We start from the raw sequence: 27,737 nt of genomic DNA on the forward strand, positions 1-27,737 counted from the left end.
TACTAAGTACCAGAAAGGGGAAGGGGTGCTGGCGTGAAAGCAAGGCAGGCACATGCTTTTTTCCCCACGGCAGAGCTAGCAATCCTACCTCACCACCAATGTTACCTGAGATCAATCAGCAAGTCATTTAAAATTTTTCGTTTCTTTTACTGATACTTTACAGCAAGTAAAAGGAGAAATAGCTAGAACCAAGCATCATCATCACCATCAACTGACTGCACTTTAGAGTGGGACCACTAAGTCTTTTCAATGTATGCTTGCAAATCCAACCTTCTTCCCAGGCAAAAATGAGTGAGATGTTGGAAACGTGTACTATGATATAAAGACGGCATTTGAAAATACCGTGATTTACGGGATTTTTAAAAGACCTGAAGCCCCTTTGGTTGATCCCCACCTTTGGCAGACACACACTGAAGTCAGCGGGAAATTTCCTTCCCCGCAGTCGGTCTCTGCTCTATCGTCAGCCTGAGCACCCCCAAAAGGAGGAGAGTTCTTAATCCCGAGGCAACCCGTCTGGTTTATAAACTTCACTGCCAGATCATCCGTCCTCGCTTACACCTCTCCTGCTACTGACGCAGGCCACGTGCCCTGCTCCTGATTCCCAGCACATGCCCATCTTTAGTGAAGACGGATTTTTAAAATTCGATGTCGTTATTAAGCTGCACCGCGACTTTTTCCAGTAGCTTTAAAGAGTCCTTTCCTTTCCTCAGCCACTGTAGGTTTCGTCTTTAGGGTCCTGTGGATGCCTCTGTACCTGCTCCAAACTTCCGTTCTCGCCCCCAGAAACTGGCAATGCTCTGCTGAGGACCCCTGGCCCACCCAGCGGTTCCCCAGATACCTCCGCTGTGAATATTGCCAGACAAGAGCCACGATTCTCTTGAAGTGAGAAAACTGTATTACAGAATCATTGTTCACTTTCATTTAATTTGACTCTACTCTGACCTGTATTGAATTCCTGCTTGGTGCTGACACTGTCCTAATTCGGAAGATACAGAGGGGCAGTCGCTGTCCTGAGAGAACCCACAGGCTAGTGGGGAAAGCAGATCACGCAGGCTCTGCCGGCCTAACGGCCAGAGTGGCTGGGGACACAGAAGTCAGGCCTGGTAACTATTAGTAAGTGCTTCCTGGGAAAGAGATTGCTAAGCAGAGAGCTGGGAAAGGCATTCATGTTTGAATGAATGTATGAAGGTCTTAAAACATGGCAGCTGTGGTTTACTTTGATGGACAGAAAAACGTGTGGGGAGCAGGGACAGATGAGGCTGGATGGGCAAGGAGGAGCCAGATCTGTAGGGCCTGAAGTGCCTTGTCCAGTCATTTAGATGTTATCAGTTAAGAAATGAGGAGCCTTACAGACCTTTCAGCAGGTGAGTGGCCTGGTAAGGTCCCTCTGGCTGATAAGAGGAGAACAGGTTAGAACAAGGACACCAGTCAGGAGGTTGCTGCCCTGTGAGGGGAATGTATGAAATTAAAAAGACCGGAACTCTGGTTAAGGGAAGAGGAATGGAGAGAAAAATGGATTTCAGAAAGACTTAGAAGGTATAGCTGGTTACATTTGGCAGATTTAACCAACCAGATATGGGTAGGGGTTGGGGGAGGGAAGGAGTCTTAGTGTGCACTGACTGCTGGGTTTCTCCAGCCAGAGTGCCACTCATTCCCCAGGCTAGAGGAAGCAGAGCAAGAGACCCCCCCCCAAAAAAAAACCCCACAAAGGAGCCAAACTGGAAGCTGTCCCCTATGACCCACGAATCTTGTTTGTTCAGTGAGTTCTCATTGCCAAGTGTCACTGCATTTTATTTTACTCATTATTGCTCTATTTACATTCTAATACTTCTCCGAAGAGCCAGGTGTGTAAAGCCAAGACACATCCTTTACCAACATCACTTTAATTTGTTCCGTTTTGGTAAAGTCTCAATGCTTAGTGATCATGACTTTAGATATCCTTAAAACTATGAATAATCAATAATCACTTGCTACAGAACTTACTCCTGTAAAATACTACTTATCATTCATTGCACTAAAGTTGAACATGATCCATTAATAGCAATTCCCCAGTCACTCGGTACTGAACAGTCAGAACCGTATTTCCTCATTTGCTGTGCCTGAGTGGGCACAGTCCACACTTTTGCATAAAGAGCTCACGCAGAACTCCCTTCTGTAGATACACCATCTCTATCACAACATAAATGAGAAGTGGGCCATTCAGACAGAACTTGTTCCATACGTGCTTTTTAAACCAAGCAACAGCTATTTCTGCCATCCCTTTCTAAACATAAAAACTTGCTCGCGATCCCGGGCAGGTTATTGGCCCTTTGCTCTTCTGATTACAAAAATTCCTCCCCACTGAACTCAGTTGGCTTGGCTGGTATTCCAGGCGTGGTGGGTTGTACTTCCTAAAGATGGCCACAACACAGCTCCCATCCCACAAGCTCTCCTGGAGCGCGGCCCCTCCCCTCATGGGTGTGAACTTGTGGGTGGCTCACAACCAACAGAAAGCAGCAGAAGTGAAGCTGAGGACATTCCGAGGCTAGATCACAGGAGGGACCACACAAGGTGGGGCGGCTTTTGGTTTGAGAACAGGAGCACTCACACGGGAGCCCTGGCCACACACCCTGCACCCCGTCCAACAGTCACCATGGAAGCCGCTGTGCTGTACAGAAGCCCCAGCAGCCCACGTGGAAATCACAGAGGACCAGACCGTGTGAAGGGACAGACCTGCCCCAGGAGCCCCGGCCTGCCCCACACCACTGCCTTCGGGGTCTAGCCCCCATCTGACGGCAAACGCCTGGGAAACCCCACTCCAGAACCACCCAGTCACGGCACACCGAGTTTCTGACCCACAGAAACTAATAGAATGACCGCTGTTTTAAGCTACTATAACTTGAGGGGATTTGTTTCACAGCAGTAGCTAGCCAGAAAACAGGAATTAGTGTCCAAATGATCCAGTACAAGGTCAAATGAGGGAGGACTGGTGGACTGGATTTTCTATTCCTCAGTGCATGAGGTGACATTTGTGCCCCCAATCCAGGCCTCAGTGTGGTTGGCCATCTTGATGCCAAAACTAGATTGGACTCGGATGAGCCTGAAATGACTGAAAAGGTCCTGGATTCAGAACAGCTCCTACTCCTCATCAAGGGCTGGTCCCTCTGGGGCCCATGACAGCTCCACTTTGCTTGGAAGGACCTAGTTTGGGACCAATTTGTCTTGGGCTATTTGGGAATCTCTTTTTTCCTACATCCCTGTTAACATGCCAGAACTTCCCAAGGAAGAACACAAACCTAAGTATATAGTCAGTGATTCTATCAGAGGCTAATTGGACCAGGCTTTGGTGGAGGGAGGGGGGCAGGAGGGCTCTCTCTGTTCAGGGTTCCAATTAAGACCACCTCACACATTTGCTTGAAAGGTGGTTCCAGTTACTGAGCTAGAGAACCATCAGGGAATTAAATAGTCCAGGGAAATGAGGACATTTAACCAATCGCTGCCCCACAATTGTGTTACTGTGGGATAATTGGAGGCAGGATGCTACTGCAGTCTGCAGAACGCTTTGGTCACATGCGTACGGCTGGGCATGCTCTGTTGGGGAGATGAAGGGACAGTGGCATCCAGAAGAAAACACTGAGACTCGCACTTGCAGACAATGTCTTCTACGATTACCTTCTACGAAGGCAACTGGCATCTGTAGACACACAGCATCAGTCTGGGGTCAGCTAATTCTAACGTAACACAGCGCACTGCAGTAGGGCTTCCGAGGCAGTTCTAGACTAGATTTCCCACTCTGATCACTGTGAAGTGGCCAAGTTCTGTCTCTCCCACTAAAAGGTGTGTGGCAACGACCTAACAAGAAAAGAGATGGGTTCTCATCCTGTCAGAGCACAAAGGGTTGTGTGACCTTGGGCATGAACGTTCTGTCTCTTTTCAGGGGTTTTTTATCTGTATCATTAATAATTGTCCAGAATTTTTTTTAAGTTAATGAACACCCATGACTCCCAATGTGACACTGAGGCAGAAAGAACAGTGTCTGCGGTCCAAAGTCCCTAGCTGAGCCCAGTTCCCGCCCGCGCTCGCCGAATCGACCCGGGGCGGCCACCATCAGCGCCCTGTGTAACGCAGGTGCTCAGCGGCAGGGAGAAGGGCTCTCAGGAAGAGGAAGGAACTCACATGCGTTTTTTTTTTTTTTTTAGTTTAATCTTCACTGTACTTTTTTCCATTACTGTTTAGTTCCCTTGTACCCCCCTCCCACCATCAGTCACCACATATTCATGAGTCCTTTTTACTTTTCTGGAGATATATCCCTCTACCCCCTAATCACCTCCCTTGGTGTCATCTGCTCTCCATCTATGAGTCTCTCTGTGTTCTGCTTGGATCCCACATATAAGTGAAGTCATAGAGTACTTGTCTCTCTCTGACTGGATTATTCACTTAGCACAATGCTCTCCAGGTCCATCCATACTGCTGCAAAGGGTAAAATTTTCTTCTTTTTTACAGCCAAGTAGAATTCCATTGTGTAAACATCCCACAGTTGTTTTTTCCACTCAGAGGCACATTTGGGCTGCTTCTGTATCTTGGCAATTGTAAATAACTGAACACGGGTGCTTCTGTTCTTCTGAATTAGTGTTTTGGGGTCCTTTAGACATATTCCTAGAGGTGGAATCGCTCGGTCAGGTCAAAAGGCAGATCCATTTTGAGGTGGAGCCACACTTCTTTCCACAGTGGCTGCACCAGTCCAAACTCCCACGGACACTGCAGCAGCGTTCCCCTTTCTCCACATCCTCGCCAGCACCTGTTTTGTTTGTTTTGTTTGATTTACTGATGATAGCCATTCTGACAGATGTGAAGTAGTATGTCACTGTGGTTTTAATTTGCATTTCTCTGATGATTAGTGATAATGAGCATCTTTTCATAGGTCTGTTGGCCATCTGTATGTCCTCGTTGGAGAAGTGTCTATTCAGGTCCCCATTTTTTAATTGGATTTTTTTTGGTGCTGAGTTTTATAAGTACTTTATGAATTTTGGATAATAGCCCCTTATCAGATGTATCGGTGAACATGTTCTCCCATTCTGTGGGTTGTCTTTTTATTTTGTTGATGTTTTTCTTTGCTGTGCAAAAACTTTTTAGTTTGATGTAGTCTCATTTATTTTTTTTTTCTTTGGTTTCCCTTATCTGGGGAGATACATCTGATAAAAAATTCTATGAGCTAAAAAAAAAAATTCTATGAGCAATATCTGAGATTTTGCTATGTTTCTTCTAGGATTTTTATGGTTTCAGGTCTAACATTTAAGTCTTTGATCCATTTTGAATTTATTCTTGTGTGTGGTATAAGGAGGTTGTCTAGTTTCATTTTTCTGCATGTATCTGTCCAATTTTCCCAATACCATTTATTAAATAAACTATCTTCAGCCCATTGTATGAGCTTGCTTCCTCTGTCAAATATTAACTGACTATAAAGGTGTGGGTTTATTTCTGGGCTCTCTATTCTGTTCCATTGATCTATGTGTCTGTTTTTATGCCAGTACCAGGCTGTTTTGATTACTATGGCCTGCCCAATCCTCCTTTGGAGTTTTGGACTAAAAAGAGAAAGCTCTTGCCTCACCTCCTTTAATAATCAGCCATAGAAGAATGAACTTTTTATCCCTAAGTCTAAAACCAAATGTATTATCTTGCCTCTAACTAATGCCTCCTCTCAATTTCCTGCCATAACCTAAGCACAGAAGTTTTCTTGTCACCGTTTCCCTACCCACCCCCACAGCCACCTTCCTTCGAATCCTGGGGTGTCAACCCCGTTTTCACCTGGGGCCACATCAGCCTCACAGTTGTCTTCAAAGGGCTGGATGTAACTTTAGGACTGTATACATGTAAATACTCCTTAACAGTTAAGCAAGAGCTCAGTGCTGCCACAAGGTAGAAACAAGGTGCCAGGCCACATAAAACAAGGTGGAGGCCGGATTCGGCCCTCGAGCCTTGTGTTTGCCACCTGTGCTCTTATCTGTCCAGCCTGTAAATGATGGCGAGTCTGCCTCCTCAGGAGCTCTGACATCTCATCGGTCTTTCTCCATCCCTGAGACCCTGTTGAAGTTCTCCTCATCAGTTTTCCCTGGACTCTCAACTGATGCTCCCACCCCGTCCAGCAGCAGGACTAAAAAGATTTAACCAGTTATGTTTGTATGCTCAAAAGCATTTAATTGCTCACTATGAACAACTAAATACATTCAAAATACTTCGGTCTTGCAATAGCCAAAGCCCCTAGCAGTTTTGGCCTGCGTCCCTCATTACTCTCCTGAATGGACCCCTTTCTCCCAGACAGGCCCCTTGCGTCCTACATCTGCACCTCTGCACTCGCAGTTTCTTCCACTTGAAACACCCTCCTCACTATCCTTCAAGGTCTGGCTCCTATGCTACCTTAAACCTTTTCCTCCTGATAGAAATCATCTCTCCCTCTTCTGAACTGGCCTCACATTTGTTGTCAGGGGTCTTGCGGCCCTGATCACAAACAGGTCTGTGTTATAGTCGGTCATGTATGAAGTACATCTGCAGAGTCACTCCCAAGAAAGCAGCCCAGTTCATCCACTTCCCTGTTTTACAGGATTCGCCAGTAGCTGTGGTGTAAATACTCACACCCCGGCTCATTTGCAGGGGTTGGGAGCGATGTACAAATCAGGTCTCAGGAGAGCTGGGAGGAGCCACGCCAGCACACTCCTTTTAGTTTGTTTCTTTGTAAAATGGGAAAGGAATACCTTTTCATGGCATTCTTACGAAGATTAAATGACAAAGTAAACATAAATTACTTAACATCGCCTGGCACAGAGTAAGTACTCCATCCTATGGCTTCTGCTGTGATTGTTACTCCTGTTGCTGCTACAACAGGATCACCACTGCTAGTGCCGGTATTATGCCTGCGCCTACTCCTAACTCTTATTTCTACTACTAGTATTAACGCTAGTATCTCCCCTCTAAACTGTAAACTCCCTGGAGGAGGGAAAGGGAACTAACATTATGAAGCACCTCCTACCTGCCAAACACCTTGCTACAAGCCTCAGAGATACTCTCACTTAATTCTGACAACCACCGTGTGAGTTTGCCTCCCCTTTGCAGATGGCAGGCTCTTGCTCAGGGCTGCACGGATGAGCGGTGGTAGGGCTGGAAGTTTAACTCAGTTTCCTCTGGCTTCACAAACCATTCTTTGATTAAACGCAGTCAGTACTCAAATAATTATCAAAGTAGCAAATTAAGTGTTAATTGTAGATAGCAAATGTTTCCCCAAAACTCTTTTTCCTATCGATTAATCTTTATGGTCCAGGGAAGGCTACAGAATCATTTGGCCTTCCTAAAGTTCTGTACAAAGGCAAAGCTTTAAGAGGAAACATTGAGTAGCAATTATTTGCAGGTTCTTATCAAAGAAAAACTTTAGCCAAAAATGTACATTTAAAATACATGCTTTTTAAAAATGAACAAGCACACATTTAATGCAATTATTATAAATGTCACTTAAACTAAATAGTGACCATGTGAGACAACTCTGAGAAATCAAAATTGACCATTCTTGTCTAACTGTAGCCACAGAAAGTGCCCATGGACTGAACCACACTTTCATTAGCTTTGATTAAACGTGAAACCAAAGGAAGGGTAAAGTAGGTCAAAAACTTCCTCCCGACTCCTTCAGGATGTAAACATTCACGAAGTTTGTGTGAAAGGATCAGTAACAATCTGGTGATATTTTCCGTCCTTGGATGATATGGAAAGAAAGACAGGGCATCCTCAGTGGGAAAAATGATTGAAATGAGAATGAAAAGCAAAGAGGAAGTGGGCGTGAACTCCGGAGGAGGGGTTTCCGAAGTGGAAACGCCTTTCCTGGAGACCTGAGCTGGGGGATTTGCACCTACAGGCTCAGCACGCACACAGGACACACAACACAGGCTTTGTGCGGGATTGGTCAGGTTTTTCAAAGTCAGCTCTTGATTACACGATCCAAGCTTCCTTCCACTTGTTGTTCTACTGCTCTGACCCTCGCAGAGCATCTGTCCTAATGTAAAACCAGATTTTGTTCCTAAACTCTCCCTCTCAACCACGGCAACCCCACCATTCCATCTCTGAATCTCGAGAAAAGCACTCTGTCCCATAAACCGGTCTGGCTGTGGGGCAGACCAGGAGCGCAAAAGAACGCGTGGAGAAAGGGCAGGCTTCGGGGGCCGCCCCTGGCTTCAGTGAACGCTGTAAGAGCTGGACCTTGAGGCTCAGGATTCCACTGAAGAACCTGGAGTTCACAGAAACATAAATAATCAAATTTAGAATACACAAGAATGATGGCCACCTTGTCTAAGAAATCTCCATGGAAATAAGTATTCTTTGCATTTTCTGTTCAATCTAAAAAGAAGGTGATACACTAATTCCTCCACTCCAGTCATACCATCAACTTATTTACAGCCTCTCGGAAGGGTGAGGGAAGGCAATATGACCACATTAAATGCAAACACTGATTTTAAGATACATCCCATTTCAGAAGTGTTAACTTTGGGAATGGGGGCAAAGCCATGAGGCAGGAGAGATGTGGAGGAAGAGGGTGGGAGCGAGAGCACAGCCCAAATGCAGGAGATCTAGTCCCCAGACAACCTCTTCTGGCTCTGTTGAGAGTTGGTCGCAGCGCAGATGGGTGGCTTTGAGTAGGCTGGTGAGTTCACGGCCACGAACGAGGGATGAAACATCTACTCATGGTGTGGAAGGCCTGCAGTTAATGAGAAAGACAGCGAGTCAGAGATGGGTCTCATCTTTCAGCACACAAAACTGCACCGCACACCCTTTGCAGAACGGTCCCCAGCGGCAGACGTCGGTCAGGTGCGCAGACGCATGCGTCCAGCTTCAGGGGTGTTGGCAGTTTGTTTACAGGAGCACCGAAAGTATCTTCCTTACGGAAGTCCGCAGTGGAAATCTTACTGTCTGTGAGCTGTACATATTCGAAGATATCTATGAACTTCTCACTCCACTTTATATCCACACCACCTGTTTTTTTCTCTGTGGGTTCTACACTCTATCCAAGGGTGTCCAACCTTTTGGTGTCCCTGGGCCACACAGGAAGAAGCAGCGTTGTCTTGGGCCACACATTAAATACACTGTGGCATGTTATCACAAAAAAAATCTCCCAATGTTTTAAGTAAATTCACGATTTTGTGCTGGGCCGCATTCATAGCCATCCGAGGCCACATGCAGCCCACGGGCCGTGGGTTGGACACCCCTGCAAGAACTTTGGCCCTTAAGTCAATGTGTGTGTTTGCATTTCTCAAGAGAAATCCTTGACTGAGAGACAGGCTGACGTTGTCACCCTGAGTTGTGTTCTGATTTAATGCTGACGCACCTCACTGTCCACTGTCCACTGCTCTGTGTCCCTGCGATCTTCACAAAGTTTCATTTTAAGGGCATGTTTGAGGTTCTTTGTATAAGTAAAAGTGACAGCTTAGGAAGCTCAGCTGCCGAAAACCATGACACCACTTGTCTATATTTACCCGTGAGAAGGAATGAGGCCATATCAGAAAATTAACACCCACCCACATCATGGGGCGTCACCAGCAGAGGCAACTGATATTTTGCTTCTGCGGCGATGTCATTTGGGTTTACCAAATAGTACTTCCATTAACCATGAAAAGCTCAGGAAAACTGGGATAATGAAGAGAGAAATCAGAGGGAGACTATAAAAGCCCAGTGCATTTCAATAAGAAAGCAGTAACCGTCCCTTCCCCCTACTTTAAATTTCACAACGAATTCAAGTAACAAAATAAACAATCCACTGAGAGCACACTTTATGTACAACTTTAATTTCTTCCTACTGTGTTCATTACCAAGCTATTTGCTTTTCTTCAGGCAGGATGAGGGGGAAAACTTTTAAAAGACTCATTTAACAGAGAAGTCAATTTCCACTAATGCAGTCTCCATGTGGCATATGCGGTCCTCTGAGCAGATCTACATACACAAATATGTGTATATTGGCCTCTTCTTTCATTAGAACAACAGAAATTAGCCCACTTCCTTCACTATTCTTATCCTGCAGGGAAAAACATGACTATGAGAACCATATTATTTATAATAATTGCAAACTGGTTAGTATTTCTGATCTTCCCTTCACTTGTATAGAAACAGCTCTAATTATGCAAAGAATAATGTAACTATTGTATAACCCAGATTTCACTTTCTAAAAAGTCAGGAAGTATTTCTCGTGCACTCCGCCACGAGACAGCAGGAATAAAGCGTTTTCCACTAACAGCAGCTACCACGCTATGTCCCATGGAGTTTACGGGCACTGCAGGCTTTCAGGCTTGTAAAAGGGGACGTGAGAGGGGAGCATGGGCCACCGGAGCTTTCTCAGTCACCAAGGGCTCCACAGTCCTGACCACCCAGAAGCCACTTCTGTGCGGCTCAGTGAGAGGGAAGGACACGAGGGCTTTGTGCTGGTGTGTAGGAGGCGAAGCGGACAGGACAGGGAGGTGGAAGCTGAGGGGACGACCCGCCTACCAATGCTTATCACAAAGATTCCAGAAACTGCCTTTCCCCCCTGAGCTCTTCAGATGACACCTACAGGTAAAGGTGGGGGTTCTAACGGACAAGAGTGCACGTCCACTTCGTAACAGATGGACTTACAACCCCCCAACATTTCCTCAAATCTCATTCTGTCCATAAAATTTAGCCAGTGGCAGCATGATAAGGGGCGTCTGCACACTGCACCCACACCTGTGCGCTTCAAACCCGAAGCGTGACGCTACAACTGGCCAGAAGTCATCGAAATAATCGAAAATAACTCTTGGGCAGAACGTACACGTATGAATCACAGACGTAAAGGAAATATGTTAGAGTATATGTATTGAGTTCTATCATTAATGAAATGCAATCCAAGAAAAAAGAATTTTCTCTGTTCTGCAGAGTTTTCTAATAGGCAGTCCTTCATTAAGTTTTCTTATATGGAAAAGCAATGTTTGGTTATTACAGAATTAGGCCGGGCCAGAATGGTTATTACAGAATTAGGCCGGGCCAGAACCCACTGCCCAACAGAACTTATCACAGACATAAAAGTCTGTGAAATAATATACATACATTAAGCCCTTTCCAAATTTTGGTCCAATAAGGTACCCAGGACACATGTTTCAGATTTAGCTTCATCATTTCCATGGATAGCCGAGGTCATTTCTCCTTATGTGACTGCTTATGAGACGTGGGCTCCCTTGTCATTCTCAGAGACTGTTACCTACATGATCACAGCAGACCCTCGCGCGAGTCCTGTGAGGCAGGGGGGAGAAGAGGGATCGTCCCTGCTTGACACAAGAGAAACAGAAGTTCACCAGAGTAAACAAGTCAGAGGGAATGAAGGCAGAACCGGGAGCTGAAGTGACTGACTCTTAAGCCCGGTGCTCTCTGGGGAAACTGCAGGCAGGCTTCTCTCTCACAACCGAGGGACTATTCCCTTCGTGGTTACCTATCCCAGTATTCTGGCAACGGCTCTTTTTTTTTTTTTTTGCAATGTCATTTAGCCATCATCTATGTCCCTAAAACAGCATAGGTATTTCTCACCGATCTCTATCAATCACTCATCTCCGCTTCTTCGAGACGTCTCCCCTTAGGGATCAGAGACCATGAGCTGGGTTTCCACTGGTCCAGAGAGAAAGGACCACTACCACTCGGTAACGCACCCTCTGGCACTCCACTGTTCTTTATGAACAACGCATGGCTCTAAACAAGGCACCTCGGCTTGCTTTTACTCAACAGGGACTCTGCCTTAGAGCACAACTCACCAGGGGCGCAGCCTCCCACTCCATTCCAGACACTCCGGAGTCTCCCCCTCAGCTTCTCCCTCTTCATCAGTTCTCACTGCAGTGGCTCCTTACACAGAAATGAAATGGCATACGGCCTGAAATGATTGTCAGATCACTTTAATTCCCTTGGTCATGTTAACAGTGAGCGTTTGAGAGGAAAGCTAAAATGAGTTCTGGCGGTGCCAGGTGCCAGGTGGGAACGGAGCGAGCACCGATGCATTCACGTCAAACCACGTGCCAGAGCGGAGCGCTGTTGGGCATGTGGGTCTGGAGTCCCCGAGTACACCCGTTTGTTCTGAGAAGAGACGGCAGTTCTCCACGGAACAGTGGAGACACTAAGCCCACAGAAGACAGTCTGGTTGTTTCCAACAGAGCAACTTAGGTGCTCTGCCAGCCGAAGAAAAGGCTGATGAGGTCACAGCCCAGGAGTGAGGTCACCAGCTACAAAAGAAGTCTGACTGAAGTCACACTGTCCCTAGGGTGGAAGTCAACATCCCTTTGACTCAATGAGTCTTTTCAATCAGGGGCAAGAAATCTGCAGGCTAGACTCTTAGCGCGCCCCCAGCAGCGTGTGACTAACAGCACCTTAGAGTCTCTTGGGAATGATGTAACGATTAACTAGCCATTCAGATCCCAGACGGGTCACTTTAGCAGCCCCTGTCAGTGCTTCAGAGCCCAGGCAGTAGAGTGTGAACCCTGAACTCCACTGTGAGCTCAGAGAAAGGTTAAAGTCGGAGAGGTGCTCCCTGGCTGCTTAGAAATGAAGTCCGAGATTCCTGATACCATCAATAACCTGGGGTAGGTGCAAGATAATTGTGGGTAGCAAAAAGACAGTTAGATTTTGCTTTTAGTTTTTTAATGAGCCAAGAAAAGCGGTTGGGTTAATGAAAATATTAGTTATTAGCTGTAAATTTCGGAAATGAATGCCACTTGTTCTAAGAGTTTAGAGGGCTGCCTGATCATAAATAGTCCAAAGTGCACACTATTAATTCAAGCCAATCCGTAATACAGCACAGTAACCCTTCAGCTACACCAGCAATGAGGAGAAACTTACTGACTAGTTTTACTCTACTGAAATCCGTATCCAAAGGTTTGGGATTGATTATAGCAAGGAAAACTGTCTTGTTTTTATCAAAATATTATTTATTACTCAAGCATTTCTAAAGCAATACCAGGTTAAGACTCTTTAATTTGTTGAGTAGAAAACTGACTACTGACATTTCTTGAAAACTTGCTACGGGCCCACAGGAGAGAATTTGACATCTTTACATTGTGTTTTCCTTAACTTGACAGGAAGTCAACTTCAAGCACATTGACTTGACTTGGGATCTCATTTGGGAAGCATAAGTACCCAATAAACCTCGTTATTTTTTTTTATTTGGAAAACACTCAAGTTCCAGTGGCTTACCATCCTGTACTTCACTTTCTGAAAACCTGGCGATCCCATGTGGGCTTCTGGTAGAATGAGCAATGCAAAGAGCTGGTTTGGACTTGGCATGTCCTTGTACTTCTGCGGACTGATGGACCTTACGACCACTGTTCTCTCCAGCACACCAACGCCACCAGGCAACTTAGAGGCGCTCCTGTCAGACAAGCCACAGTCACACTTGCGGACAAAGAGGAGCTGGGTTTGGAACCAGTTTTTTGTTCTGGAAGAGTACACTGGAACCGACCCTTTGTATGTTGGCAAGGTAAGAACTACCAAACAGAAAGAAAAAATTATCAGGATGTTAAATACTGAAACTGACTATGAACCGAATACGAAAACTCACTTAGCCTGTGTCTGAAGCCTAAGAACAACTTGAACTAGTGGTGTGTGTGTTACCTGACAGCTAGCTGAACCTGATTTTTGCTTTGTCAGGTGACAAGTCAGAAATGAAAGACTTCTCTCCTCGCTCATGCCTCTGTTCTAAGCAGGGGTGGGCTGCAGGGAGGAGTGCATGGGGATGGGATTTGGGAGGGGAAGCCTGGGCCCCTGCAAGACCATTCAAGTCACAAAAGCAGCAGCAGCAGCCTTGGGAACGACAGGGTGGAGAAGAAAGAAACTAGGGAATGCAAAGGGGGAAGCAGAATGCTTTTTGCTTCCCACCCCCGCAAAGTATTTCCACAGGTATTTTCTGAGGCCCAAATTTAATTGGGGGGGTGCAGAATAAAACATACTTCATTTCAGAGTATCCTAGTAAGTGCTCTATCCTAAAGGACAGCTGGAGACAATCAATGGACGTATTGATAAACTTCATACTCAAATCCCCTTGATATATCTACCATTTCATTTTTAATCCAGGCTTTCTCCTATGTTTACATTATCTGGTTGTTAATCAGAGACTATTTTGTTGAAGCAACCAAGTGAGAGGAAGTGGAAAACAAGGAACTAATTAGAAAATAAATAATTCATTTGAGCACTTACTTAGCACAAAGGCTAAGAATATGGGTTTCCCAGTCAGACACGTGTAGGTTCAAAACCCTGCTCTGCCCATTCCTTTCACAGGACTCTGGACAGGTCCCTAAGCCCCATCAGCCTCTGTTTCTCTAAATGTCTAGGGGGGATAATACAAGAACGACACCTTCTCAAGAGTTGTCTACATAAACTCTTCCCTCCAGTCCCACTCACTTCTTAGCCCAGTTATCTCATTCTGCCCCCCACCACTGTGCTAAAGCTGTGTTTTCCATGCACCTAAGGACCCCCCCCCCAACCACTGCCAGCGGCTGCATTCTATGGAACCGCCCAGCAGAGGCCTTGGACACTGCTGACCAGCCAGCCCGTCCTTGATTCACAATCCTCTCTCGGCTTCGTGGCCTTCACCACAACCGTCTTTCCTCCTCCCTCTTAGCCTCTGCTGGTTCTCTCCTGCTCCCTGACCCCAGTCATTGGAGGTCTTACTAAGCTCTGCCCTGGGCCTCTTCTCTTCCCACACTCATTCCCTGGGTGGACTCACCACCCTGTGGTTGTAAACTCCACCTGTAAACCAATAAGTCCAAAACATCCGTCTCTGGCTCAGACCATCATGTGAGCTTCAGCCTCATAAACCTCCTCCACATCTATGACTCAAAGTCGCCCCAAATGCAGTGCACCCAGCAAGGAGTTCTTATTTTGCTGCCCAGACCAACTGCTCCCCCAGTTCCTAAAAAGAGACCTGTGAGCATCCTTCACTCTCTCTTGCCCCCCATTCTCTCCACCTGCCAATTCAATCCCATGCCAAAATCAGTCCCAAATCCTTCATTTCTCTCTCCTCCACTTCCACCACTCTCCCTCACCTGTGCACGTACCCAGATTCCAAGCCAGTTTCCTCACTTCTACCCACACGTCCCTCCAAGCTCTTCCCCACAGGTGATCTTTAAATACAGGAGTCTGACCATGCCACTCTGCTTCTACCCTTCGGTGTCCTCCCATGGCACTCTGAACGCACCTTCCAGGCCACTCCTCCCTGACGCGGCCTGCCTCCTCACCCACTACTCTTTCTTCCCCTCACCTGTGTGTTCCAGGGACACAGCCTGTGTCCCTTCCTACAACTTGCCAAGCTTTGCCTTATTGTTAACTTAAAATGAAAGGCCCTCCTCCCGGTTTCTCTCACCATCGCTGCCTCCTCATTTGGATCCGGGTCTTCCTCTGCCAGTCTCTAAGGTGGGCCCTCGTGATAGAGTCTCTCACTACCGTGTTTCTTTTACAGCTCTAATCTCACAGCGTGTAAGTCATGTGTTTATTTACACGTGCACTGCCCAAAGCCCCAGACTAGACTATAAGCACTTAGCACAGAAGCCGGTTGAGAGGAAAATCATAGCAAATGTGACCCTGTAGTTGTAGAGAGATGGTGGTGGTGGCGGTGGTAACAGGAACAGTGGTAAGAGCAGTAGTAGTGATAGCAGCAATGATAGTAGTAACAGTAATAGTGGTAATAGCGGTGGTGGCGGTGGTAACAGGAATAGTGGTAAGAGCAGCAGCAGCAGTAGTAGTAACAATAATAGTAGGAACGGCAGTAGTAGTGGCAGCAGCAGCGGTAGCAATAACAATAACAGTGGGACAGCAGTAGTGGCAGCAGCAGTGGTAGTAGTAACTGTAATAGTGGGAACGGCAGTAGTAGTGGCAGCAGCAGCGGTGGTAGTAACAGTAATAGTGGGAATAGCAGCAGCAGTTCCCCTGGCTTCTCCCGTCCTCTCTCCTTTCTCCACGCACCATCAGTCAGCACACCCTGTGAATAGGTCCTGCTAGTCTCTCGGATTCAGCTCATCCTCTGCAGGCCCTGTCACTACTGTGGTCCCTCTGCTCTCAGGTTAAGCAGGCCCTGCCTGCCCCTCTGTGGAGAGGCACATCGCACCCCTCCCCCAGGACTCAGGACATTTACCTCCTCCAGGCATCCTTTCCACCCTGTTGCTCCTCTGATTAAGAGCGTTCTGTGCTTCAGCGCTCTCAGCATATACACACTTCAAGGACTTTCAGAAAATGACTCCTCCTCCCGGACCCAGCCTTCCCCTAGGGGTTCTCAAATCTAGTCCTGACCCCAGCTGAGCTGGGTCTCCTTACTGGCCCTGACACGAGTACAACATTGTCCCTACCCCACACGTACGTCCATGCAACTGCCCTGCCCCAGACACGCAGTCCCCCACTCTCCATTCGGTCACATTCCCATTCCTCGCGGTCCCATCTGAAAAACCACTTCCATCGTGCACACATCTTCCATCTACTCAGAACTCCAAACATTTCCGGCTACTCAGTATCTGTGAACTGTCTCTCCCAACTGGACGTATATGGCTACTGCTAAAAGAACTGTGAGAAAATACGTCTGTGTTCAGTAATTGCTCTGTCTGCATGGACACTTTAGAGCCCTCTTCCCTTCTCCCAAGCGGAGACACTGAGACACACCTCCCCGCACCGAAAACCCAGCACAGACTTGGGCACACCACGATGCAGACCGACAAGGGCACCGCACGGGCCCCTGCAGCCCCACGCGTCAGTCACACCCACGCAGAGATCACTTAATCACCCCAACAGTGCAGTGAGGCGGTGTCACTCTCCACTGTAAGATCATTGGCCTAGAGAACTCGGCTCACAGAGGTTCTGTTCATCGCCCAAATCACACAAGAGGTAACCAACAGTCAAAGCCCAGATCAAACTATACCCCAACTCCGACACCGGAGCAATGGCTTTCCTTTACACTGCCCAGCACTCGTGCGGCCCTGCCTTTAGACTGAGCCCCGAAAGACACACAGAAGCAGCAACGGTGTCAGGGTGGGACGAGGAATCCAACCTAGCCTGCCTGCCTCCTGACGCCGGGAGTACTTACCTCTGCAGCACCGCCTAGTACTCACCCTTTCCTACTTACCCCACCCCAGGCATCCCGAAAGTCACCTTGTCTAGCCAACACACCCGCAACCAGTGCAAGTTTTTGCCCTGTACTGGTGTGCTACCTCCACATGAAGATAATTATCTATTCACTTACCAGGCATTTTACTCCTTTCCTTTCTCTTAAAAGAGACTCATCTACTTTTCATTCCCTTTACATCCCAGGAGCATTCAGCTTGTCACCTTGAGCTCTGGAAGATGTCTGTTTAGAGAGCCTGCCTGTTTGCTTATTTCAGAAAGGAGTATGGCAACAATTATCATCTGTAATTGGTACGGCCTCACAAATCCACACTGGGCTTCCCAGGGACAGGCAGTGTGGAGCTAAGGCCAGATTACATTGACATGTGCAAAGATGGGGTGCAGAGGGCCTGCGCTTGTGCGCGCGTCTGCGGTGCCACGCCAGGCGAGGTTAACAGCTACACGCTGCATCCCCGGAACTCGACGAGGCACCGTGAACGAGCTCCACCAAAGGACTGGAACTGGCCCTTGTTTTTAAAACCCTAAATCAACTAGGATTTTTCATAACCTGTGGGCACTTTCCACCAGTCACAGTCCTTTGGCTGAAGATCTCACAGACTGAAGGAGCATCAAGTTCAGTAGAATATCCACTCATCTTATTCTGTCTGAGAGACTGGGGGCGGGGGGTGTTTTCCCAAGATATACGAGTTCTGTCCAGAGAGTATCCAGCCATGTATTATGAAAAAGAGACATTTATTGAAGAAGATACAAGAAACACTGTACACAGGACAATGACACCTCAGTCCCCTTCAAAGCAGCCACCTTGGGACCTCACTCAGTTCTCCTAATCCCCATCAGATGCCCCATCATATTTTCCTGAAATCTCTTCCCTTTCAAAGGTGATTTTAGTTTTGGGAAAAGCCAGAAATCACAGGGCACCAAATCTGGGCTGTATGGGGGGGGCTGAGTCACCTGGGTGATTAGATGTTTCACAAAAAAATCTGCACGAGACGTGATGCATGAGCGGCCACATTGTCATAATAAAGCTGCCAATCACCAGTTGCCCATAGCTGCAGCCTTCCGTATCATGTCAATAGTTTCTGCAGAAGAATGTTCAAGCTTAGCACAAAACGTGATGCAGACTCACTGCTCTACTCAGTCATCTTGTATGCGACAGCCACACAGTACACATGCTCACTCAACAGCATCTACCGCCCCCACTGACTGGTACAGTGAAGTCGTCATTGTTCACACGTGTGCACTCCAGTCCGCTCTCCTTGACTGACAGCTTACATAGATGTCATGTAAACTGTTCTCATTACATTCACAACGGCTGGCCTGTTTCCAGACAGACCTTGTACATAACTATGTGCTCCTCACCTTCCTCCAAAGAGCTGGTGCTCAGTCAGTGTTAGCTGAATTAAATGTGGATAATACAAAACATTTTTATTACAGTGCCAATTTGCAGTGACTTAGAGAAAAGCTGTTAATGTCTCCTCTTTGCAATTTTCACAGCCGAACGTGTATCCCGTGGCCGGGGAAGCTTCCTATCAAGCGCACATTACTGCGCTGGCTACTGGGTAGTGTCACTTAGCTCCACATTCACTCCTCCACACTCCGCTGTGTGACGCTGGTGCTGGGACTCTGCAAGCCACCATTTCTCCTTTTGCACCCTGCTCCCTGGTGGGCTCTGGCAGCAGACTCTTCTACAGGGAGAATCACTGGAGGCAGGAAGAGGGGGAAGGGACTCGCTCCTTTTACCCAGCCAGCAACTGATCCCAGTTTCTGGGTTCTGTCCATACTCCCAGCACCAGCATCATCAGAGCTCCTCACAAACATCAGTCCCACTGTATGGCATCCCCTTCTCAGATGCTTCAGTTCTGTGGGGGCTGGGGGGGGTGCTGGGGACACCTCCTCTAAGCTCCTGAATTCCCAGCCCCAAGGGGCAGCAGCACTCCCTCCTCAGAGGTGGCAGGCCCAGCCTCCTCCAAACATCTGGATTCTAAGGGCCTGACCCTTGCCCTCTGCTCTCCCAGCCAGAGGGCACTCACTGTGTCCTGGAGTCACAACCCCTCTTGTACCTAAGGGTCCCTTTTTATGTTCTCATATTCAACTTTCTGCTAAAAAAAACAGGTGTAGGTTTTGGTATCTGACAGGACCCTGACCTGACACAATTATATTCCCCAGAAATCAGTTCCCTGTACGCAGATCCTGGCCCCTTCATAGCTGGCACTCTCCCCGTTCATGAGCAGGGCCCTCCTGCTTCTCTGCTGCATCCTCACGCTCCCTTTCCCCCTCCCCTCTCCTTCCCTCCCCCTCCCTCATAGGGATGCACTAGCAAACACACACTCAGAAGCTACCTGGAAGATGTTTGCTAGCTCTTTTCAAACAAAGGTAAAATGATTTCACAAAAAGCTTTAACTCTAACCTCACACCTTACACCACTGTTTCAGCAAAATTTTTGAGCATTTACTCCACGTGAGGACCCACACCAAGATGAAAGCCACAGGGTTCCTGACTTCAAGGAAGTCACAGTCGAGAGAGGTCTTTAAACTCTTCCAGCTCACCTGTATTAGATGAAAACAAAGGCAGCAGATCAGAGGTTCAGCCCAGGCTACTGACATCAGCCAGCCAGATGAGAGGGGTCTTTAAACTCTTCCAGCTCCCCTGTATTAAATGAAAACAAAGACAACAGATCAGAGGTTCGGCCCAGGCTACTGACATCAGCCAGCCAGATGGTTCCAGAGGAACCAGAACCTTCTCCACAACAGCAAAGATGTTTAGCCTTCAGTTACTTATTAAGCTCTCTCCATGGGCAGAGCACTTAAACTTGGCCTGTGACGATCACAAGTGTGCTTAGCTTTCTTACGGTTCAGAGAACAAAACTATTTAGATGACAAATAGAACATCTCAAAACAGTCCTGGGTTCTTTGTTTATGTCAGCTTCTATTGTTTCTTTCTCCCCTAAATAATCCGCCAAGCCCTGAATTAACCTGTTCCATTCTAAGTGAAAGTCCTACGCCACATGACTTAAAATTATACATAGCTACACTTATATTTAGATTTAGATGGGTATTCATATATGTAAACACATGCATGCATAGATATTTTTTAATTTTAAAAAAAATCCTGAGATCCTTGTCCTCCTCCTCCCAATGCCATTCCTCTACCTGGAAACACAGTTCCACATGGAGTGGATTTTCATTTCTTTGTGGCCAAGTCTGAATAAAATGGCTTTCTATTCTACACAGTAAGAGCTGTGCACCTCTGCTTTCTTAACTGCAAAAATAGAAGGTCTGGATTGCAAAAAAATCATAAAAATATTGCATATGGAATGAGGTAATGTGAGCAGTTCATATTCTAAATAGAATCCTTTAAGTAGAAAAAATCCACAGCTATTTTTTCGGTCAATTTTGTTCTCTTATATCCCTTCCCTAGATAAGACACAGCTGAATTCCTCTGGGCAGAAAATCACTGCCTGCGTGATCTGGCCGTGAGTCAATGTGAGATCAGCTCAAAGCCAGCCACAACCTCCAATCCCATCCTTGTCTGAGGGTGTTGTGAATGCATTTCCAGGTGTCTTCTTGGTGTCTGTGCCACCTGATTCTCAGAGTAACACTGTCCCAGCAATGCTTTAGGCAGCCTTCTGCACGAACTCTGCATTTTAAAAAGCCAACAGGTTGCTTTGCCATCTCTGCGGCATTCCTGAAGGTTGAAGGGGGCAGAGAAGAGCTGGGCATGGGAACACCTTTCTCTCCATGCACGTCCACCATCATCATAATCGGTGCCATTTACAGCGTTCCTATCACGTGAAATGCTGTGCTAGGCGCTTACGTGCATTAACTTCTAGTGATCCCAACAGCCCTTCAAAGTAAGAGTTCATACTGTTCCCTACATTTACATATAATGACAAATTTGAGTTATAAAGAATAATTTGTCAAGGGCACTCAATTCATAACTGACCTAATGTTCAGGCCAGATCTGCCTGCCTCTCTGGCCCGAGCCTAACACCGGCCATCTGTCTGGTAAACTGAACCCCATCACCTCCGTCCCTGAAGGAGTGAAAGTGCTTGCGCCCCCGCAGCCACAGTTAGCGGTGGCTGGCTAAATGTAACCCATTTTTTGTGGCCCCCTTTAGAGAGATACTGGTAATTTCACATAGCTCTAAATTCCAGGATTTTTGCCACCTATATACATCGTCTGAATTAGAGACGCAGCAATTTATTTCTAGGCTTACTATGAAAACAGTGCCCCTGGACTCCTTGCAGGAGTCATTACAAAGTAATCTGGGAGGAAATATAGTTGGTTGAGTAGATAAAAGTGTGTCCCTGACACAGCCACCCACTGACAGTTGAGTGGCCCGGTTATCAATCCAGGAACTGGTCTCATGGGAAAGGGAGAGGCACCGAGGCAAAGAGTAACAACCAGCAGTACGTTCCCTTCTGACACCTGACCACAAGCGAGCACAGTCCCAGGAATGACCACAGAGCTGGGACCGTGGAATCGGAGCCCTGCACCACCCCGGGAGTCACAGAGTACTTCCCAGGCAGGAGCTGCAGTCCACTTAACGAATCATTTCACCAACCTTTCAGCCAACTTAAAATTTTCCTAAAGCTTCTGAAACTCTGAAAGTTAATTTACATCAATACTTTCTTATCTGAAAATGTTTAGGTTTCTCCATTTTTAAAAACTGCAGTGGAAACTGGGTCCCTCTTCATTCAGCGTGTGCCCGTTCTCATGTTGAGGACTACCCTGTCCACAGCCCCTTCCTATTTTCTGTACTTCTCAGGGAGGGGAACTCAGAACAATAGGATACTGAATGCAGTGTGGAAAAACATTACCTGTCCATCAGCCTATATTTGCTCTTTGATACAATCTTATTCAAGAAATACTAGTTTTTTGTAGAGAAACATTTTACACATTTGAAAGAAATAAATTTTGCCTGTTTGAAAGGAGATCATATATTAGCACCACGCTGAAAGTCAACCTATTTCTGACACCTGTTCATTGTCCATAACGAGATCTTGGTGCTTCTTCCGCCAGCTCCATTCAGACATGGACAGGGGGGACGGATCCATCAAATACATCCTCTCAGGAGAAGGCGCAGGCATCGTGTTTACCATCGATGACACCACAGGGGACATCCACGCCATTCAGAGGCTCGACCGAGAGGAGAGGGCCCAGTACACTTTAAGGGCTCAAGCCCTGGACAGGCGGACAGGCAGGCCAATGGAACCGGAGTCGGAGTTCATCATCAAAATCCAAGACATCAATGACAATGAGCCCAAGTTCCTGGACGGACCGTATGTTGCCACTGTGCCAGAAATGTCACCAGTGGGTAAGGTGGCGATTCACTGGTTCTCATAAAGAGCAGTTCTTCTACAGCAGGCCCTCCTGTCTCAACACAGGAGAGAATGTGCAAAACAGCTCACAGATTATAAAACTGAACCAATATTGACAACCAAGTCCTTAGGCAGAAAACCACTTAAACACTGAAATCAGCCATAGGAAGAAATATTAGTAATTAGCCTAATGTTCTTGTTCAGTTCTAGACCTTAAAAAACAAGATAGATGAATGGATGGATGGATGGATAATGTTTGATTCATAAGGAAGAAGCGTTTTGGCATAATCGAAAGAGCAACGAAGAGCCAAAAAACTGTGTTGTCCTAACTGGTTATTAAGAATTTAAAGCATAGCTCCCATCCCTACTTTCTAAAGAGGTAGAAATAGGAGCTATGGAAGCTTGCCCTAGAAAGGGGCCCTTCCAAGGAAGCAAACGTAACGTTAGCAACTGCTTTAAGACTGCCATTCAGGATCGCGTCTAGCCTTTAGCAATTCACCTTGAACAGGTCTCCACCATTTCTCTTCCTCAGGGACCTCCGTTATCCAGGTGACAGCCACAGACGCGGATGACCCAACCTACGGCAACAGTGCCCGGGTAGTGTACAGCATTCTCCAGGGCCAGCCATACTTTTCTGTGGACTCCAAGTCAGGTATCTGACCCAACAGTCGGGGCGGGTGTTGCTTTGTTCCCTGATAATCTGTAACCGGTACTATGACAGCCCCAACTCTCCTTGTCCAGGACTCTCCTGGGAGTGTGGTAACCAGAGAACACTGTGATAGGCTCTGGGACTAGGAGCGAACCAGCACTGCCCTGGCGGGTGAGGGCAGTGTTGCGTACAGACAGCATGCAGGGTATGGCTGGGGAAGCCGAAAGGCCTTCCTGCACAGAAGTGCCTCCTCCTCAGCCTTCCAGAGCTCCTGTGGTTGTACTTATTCCCGGGACTAAGGTCTTTTGTCACTCCAAGAAGACGTGAGAGGAGTGACATGCTAACCTGGCTCAACAGAGAACCAGAATCATTGATTCTGAAACTAGAAACTAGAAAGAAACTAGAAAGGGGAATCATCCAGTTCATGGCCGTATTTTGCCATGTATAATGCACACTTTTTTGCCCAAATTTTTGTGGGCAAAATAAGGATGCGCATTATACGTGGGTATAATGATTACATACCATGGTTGTAATAGTGGGTATGATAATCCCATGTATAATGCGCACAAAACTGTGGGTGTGCGTTATACATGGGAGTACATTGTACACAGCAAAACACAGTAGGTAAGGAAATTGGGAATTGAGACCTAAAAACAATTGCTTCTGGCTGCAGATAGGCCCCTGACGTGTGGTCTGATGTTCTTTCCTCTAAACCACCCTGTACAAGCAGAGAAAAGGCCAGGACACATGGATGCTGGTACAGACAGGTTGGATAAGGGAAAAGAGCACAGAGCACGGGGTGTGGGCCCCCCAAAAGGCAGGTGCTGAGTGGGAAGCTCTAACAGGGAGGACGGCATACAGAACTGGATGGGTAAGGGGCAGTGTGGCAGAAAAGCACGAATCAGCGGAGGCTTGGTTTTGTTTTGTTTTGTTTTCAATTTTGCCTGAGAGCTCTAATTCCAGAATGTGTTTCACCTGTGAAGAATTCCCTTCAATACTTTTGAGTTGGGCAGAGTAATAATTATATCGTTATTATCTTGCACACATGCTGGGCTTTCTCCCTTTTACGATACTTTCGTGCCCCTCACCATACTTGAGTCTCCAAATTTTGTGAGTTTTTGAAATATATGGAAATGCTATTATTCCCATTTTATATAAAGGAGAAGTAAGGACCTAAGAGTAATTAACAAGGAATTTGAATAAAGAAACTTACAGCCACAAGGCAAAGTCAATGGTGCATGCTCAAAGTCATCTGCTTATTTGAAAGAGAAAAAATTCATTTCTTCTAGCAACCCGATGGAATGTTTTCCCCAGAAGGCCTGAGAGGATCCCGGCATTCAGAAAATCACGTCCTAAGAGCAGAAAGTAAAGGAGTATATACCAGAAGGAGGAAAGAAAAAGGTTGCACTTAGGGACGTCTATGAAACAGTAACCTCAACTATTCTAAAAACAGGGGAGGGTACGAGGGTGCCCAAAGGGGAGAGAAGTATAGACAGAGGATGAAGTGTCCTGTACATCGTAAGGGGAACCTTACACATTTTGACAGCTCCCAGGAGGTATCTTTAGTGTTGAGGTCAAAACTCCATGAAAAGATGGTTACTGCTGTGCCCACAGGGCATTTAAAAAAGGAAAGCCTGCATATTTCACTTCAGAAGGCAGTGTAATCATTCTGAGCGGTAAACTGGGGATGGGTCTGCGGTTCTCAGTCCCTTCCCTTGGCACTCGCACGGGTCTGTTTAGCCAAGGCCCACGTTGTGACCTTGCAGGAAGCACATCTTTAGCCTTTGCCGAGAGTGTACAGAAGTCAACTTTTCTACGTGGAAGGGTTAAACGTTAGATAAAACATTACCACACGTCCTTGGCAGGATTAAAACACAATTCCCTGGGTTTTGGTTTAGACCCCTCTTAATGAAACCACATTAATTAGTACATCACGATGCTGCTGAGCACTGTCCGGGGAAGTTCGTTCCTTGTGCGTGTTCAAAATCAACAACTCACAGAGCAACTTTCCTGTTCTAGCTCATGGAATTCAACGAAGCACGGAGGTTAGCAGAACATGACAAAAGAGAATGAATATATAACAAAAGGAAACTCAAATCAGAATTCCAACCCTGCTTACAGGTATTAGGGAGGCAGGAAAACGCAGACCAGCAGTGCCTTCCCTCAAGAGGAGCCATTCACACTCCAAGGGCTGTAGGGGCTGGAGAACTGCTCTAAAATCACAGATCCACAGATTCACAAAGTCCGTTTTCTCGGCCCTAAGCTCCAGTTTCCCCGCAGTGAGAGCGAGCACCCTAGTCGGTTAGAGAGCCGTTGCTGCCATCTGCTGTTCTCTCTCAGTAATGCGGCCAGAGGAAGTGAGCCCCCTGTGCTCTTCCCGACAGAACTGCATTTACTCAGCATTGGTGCAAGCACAGCCTCTTTTGAAGCTGAGATTCTGACCTCAAGTTTAAGAAAACACAGGTGACTTGCATCTAGACTCTATATATTAACAAAACACGAGGGAGAAACCCAGAACCAACCTTAAGCACTGGATTTGTGGTTTTGCTTTCAAAAACAAAGTTGTTTCTGTCCCACAGGTGTGATTCGGACGGCACTCATGAACATGGACCGAGAAGCGAAAGAATACTACGAAGTGATTATCCAAGCCAAGGACATGGGAGGGCAGCTTGGCGGGTTATCTGGGACCACGACGGTCAACATCACTCTTTCGGACGTCAATGATAACCCACCCCGCTTTCCCCAGAGTAAGTATCTAACCAGGGGAGAGTTCAGCTCTCAGGCCAGAGGGGTACACCTGTTACAGAGTCATGAAAGAGGACCGGAGTCCCTCCTTATCACAACAGGGGGTGACACAGCCCGTGCTGAGAATGCATGCAGGGAAACTAAACCAAAGCAGTGACCCACTTCACCATCTCACCTGATCAGTTCATACGCAGGTAGGCAGCACTTGCTTCGTAAGGGCACTGGGCAGAAGGGGCACAAGATGCTGAAACCTTGGCCCTGCCCCTGTGAAGCTTGGGGAGTACACATTCCGTACTCACCACAAGTTAACCAGGAAGCAGCATTTGCTGTCCTACTTGGACATCAAGTGCGGAATGAAGCCTCCACAATAAACTAAGATAACTGAACTCTAGAATAGAAAGGATTTAAACAGGCAGAAAGGAGAACATGCCAGAGGGGGAAGCAATGATTCATTCCAAAATTCTTTGTTTCAGGCACCATTCTAGGTATGAGATATAGAACAGTACACAAAGCAAATGAAATCCCTGCTCTCCTAGAGCTCACCTGAATGTAAGAAAAAGGTATCTATAAAGACCCGGAAATAAAGTTGCAAGTGTAGTTTTATGTTTAATGAAATGAAGACCTATCTGTAGTTTCAGTGTGGTATTATGACTAATGGAAGTCCTGAAAAGCTTTCAGGCAAGGCACGCACGGAAAGCCTCATCAGAGAGCCACGCGCGGACTGCGTTGGCAGGGCTGGAGATGGAAGGCTTTGAGAACGGCCCGAACTTGAACTAACAAGGACTCAGGGAAATGGCAGGGGGAGTGGACTGAGACCAAGAAGACAACACGGATTTCTGCCTCGTGATTTCTTGGCTAAGGGAGCCAGGCAGAGGGTGGAGTCTAAGGTGCCAAGGACTGGGGGACAGGGAGAAGAATTGTGCTAGTGACGGAAACAGAGGATGCGGCGGAATGCAACTAGAAAGGGAACAAGAAGGACAAATTCAGATCTGAACGTTAACTGGCAGCAGGACGGTCAGATTAAATGTCCTCAGGAAGAGCGGAAATGCAGAGCTATGGCTGTGGAATGGAGACAGAAGGTGAGGGGCAGGTGCCTACAGGGAGCAGCTGGAGATGTCAGAGCCGCAGACACAACCCCAGGTGAAAAGACTTAACCAAGGAAATCAGGTTAAAAAAACTAAACTAGAAATAGAATCAAGCCTGGCTATCAGCAGAAGAGCTACATTTTGAGTCAGCCAGACCGAGTGTTCCATCTCTTTTATCAATGTAAATACAGCAAGAAAGCTCGAATACTCAGGCGCAACTGGTATACACAAAGTCCCCAGGAGATTCCATGAAATAAAAAGGCAGGATACTAGGTAAGGAATTGCATGTATATTTGTTTAGACACAGAACACATAGCTTTCCTGGTGAGGAGAAAATTGTAGGCAGATACCTGTTTGTTTTTCCCAAAAGTTCTGCAACAGCAAAGTGTAATCCATCAACAACTTTGCAAGTGTGTGGGAAGGGACCATAATACCCAAACGCCTGCCAGCCTGATGCAGACATGGGCAACTTCCCAGCTCACACTGCCAGAGACCAGGCATCGTTTCTTCTCCTGTGCAAGGGTGGGTACTGTGAGCAGCTGGCTGCTATCAGCCCCCCCAAAGTTTTGTGAAACCAAGGCCTCACATCCCAGGCGTCCCTGCAGCTTGTGATGCATATTAGAATCAGAGAGACCAAGTACATACTGAAAATGTGACTGTGATTTTGTTAGTCACATTTTGATTGACAAAATAATGAAGAATGTGAAAAGTTGAGCCCCAGAGAAGGTAAGTTAGTAAAGATAAAACTCCATGGAGGTGAAAATAAACTAAATTGCATTGTGAATTCAGGGTATCAGGTTGAAAAGGAGGACATTGTAAGCTCTGAGAACTTTGGGG

The 27,737-nt window shown here is 46.8% G+C and overlaps 1 protein-coding gene and 1 long non-coding RNA gene across 4 annotated transcripts in view; one reads left to right on the forward strand and one right to left on the reverse strand.

Annotated features, from left to right (window-relative positions):
* CDH20 (cadherin 20) overlaps positions 1 to 27,737 on the forward strand; it is a 178,031-nt gene that overhangs the window by 121,744 nt on the left and 28,550 nt on the right. Inside the window, exons 2-5 of one of the 2 annotated variants that reach the window (XM_024580344.3) lie at positions 13,077 to 13,474; positions 22,123 to 22,417; positions 22,954 to 23,073; positions 25,650 to 25,817. In XM_024580344.3, the coding sequence (XP_024436112.2) occupies positions 13,229 to 13,474; positions 22,123 to 22,417; positions 22,954 to 23,073; positions 25,650 to 25,817 (829 nt within the window). In that variant the 5' untranslated portion in view covers positions 13,077 to 13,228. The remainder of the gene's footprint in view (positions 1 to 13,076; positions 13,475 to 22,122; positions 22,418 to 22,953; positions 23,074 to 25,649; positions 25,818 to 27,737) is intronic. The other variant, XM_045187956.2, reaches the window with a different exon arrangement.
* Positions 4,191 to 27,737, reverse strand: part of LOC123478726 (uncharacterized) — a 50,580-nt gene continuing 27,033 nt past the window's right edge. Inside the window, exons 2-4 of one of the 2 annotated variants that reach the window (XR_008425388.1) lie at positions 19,647 to 19,746; positions 8,602 to 8,713; positions 4,191 to 8,245 (exon numbers count right to left, since the gene is read on the reverse strand). This is a non-coding gene — a long non-coding RNA (uncharacterized lncRNA). Of the gene's footprint in view, positions 8,246 to 8,601; positions 8,714 to 19,646; positions 19,812 to 27,737 lie in introns of those variants that run through there. The other variant, XR_006654026.3, reaches the window with a different exon arrangement.

Source organism: Desmodus rotundus, chromosome 10, assembly GCF_022682495.2.
Source record: "Desmodus rotundus isolate HL8 chromosome 10, HLdesRot8A.1, whole genome shotgun sequence".
In the NCBI taxonomy this organism is placed as follows: Eukaryota; Metazoa; Chordata; class Mammalia; order Chiroptera; family Phyllostomidae; genus Desmodus; species Desmodus rotundus.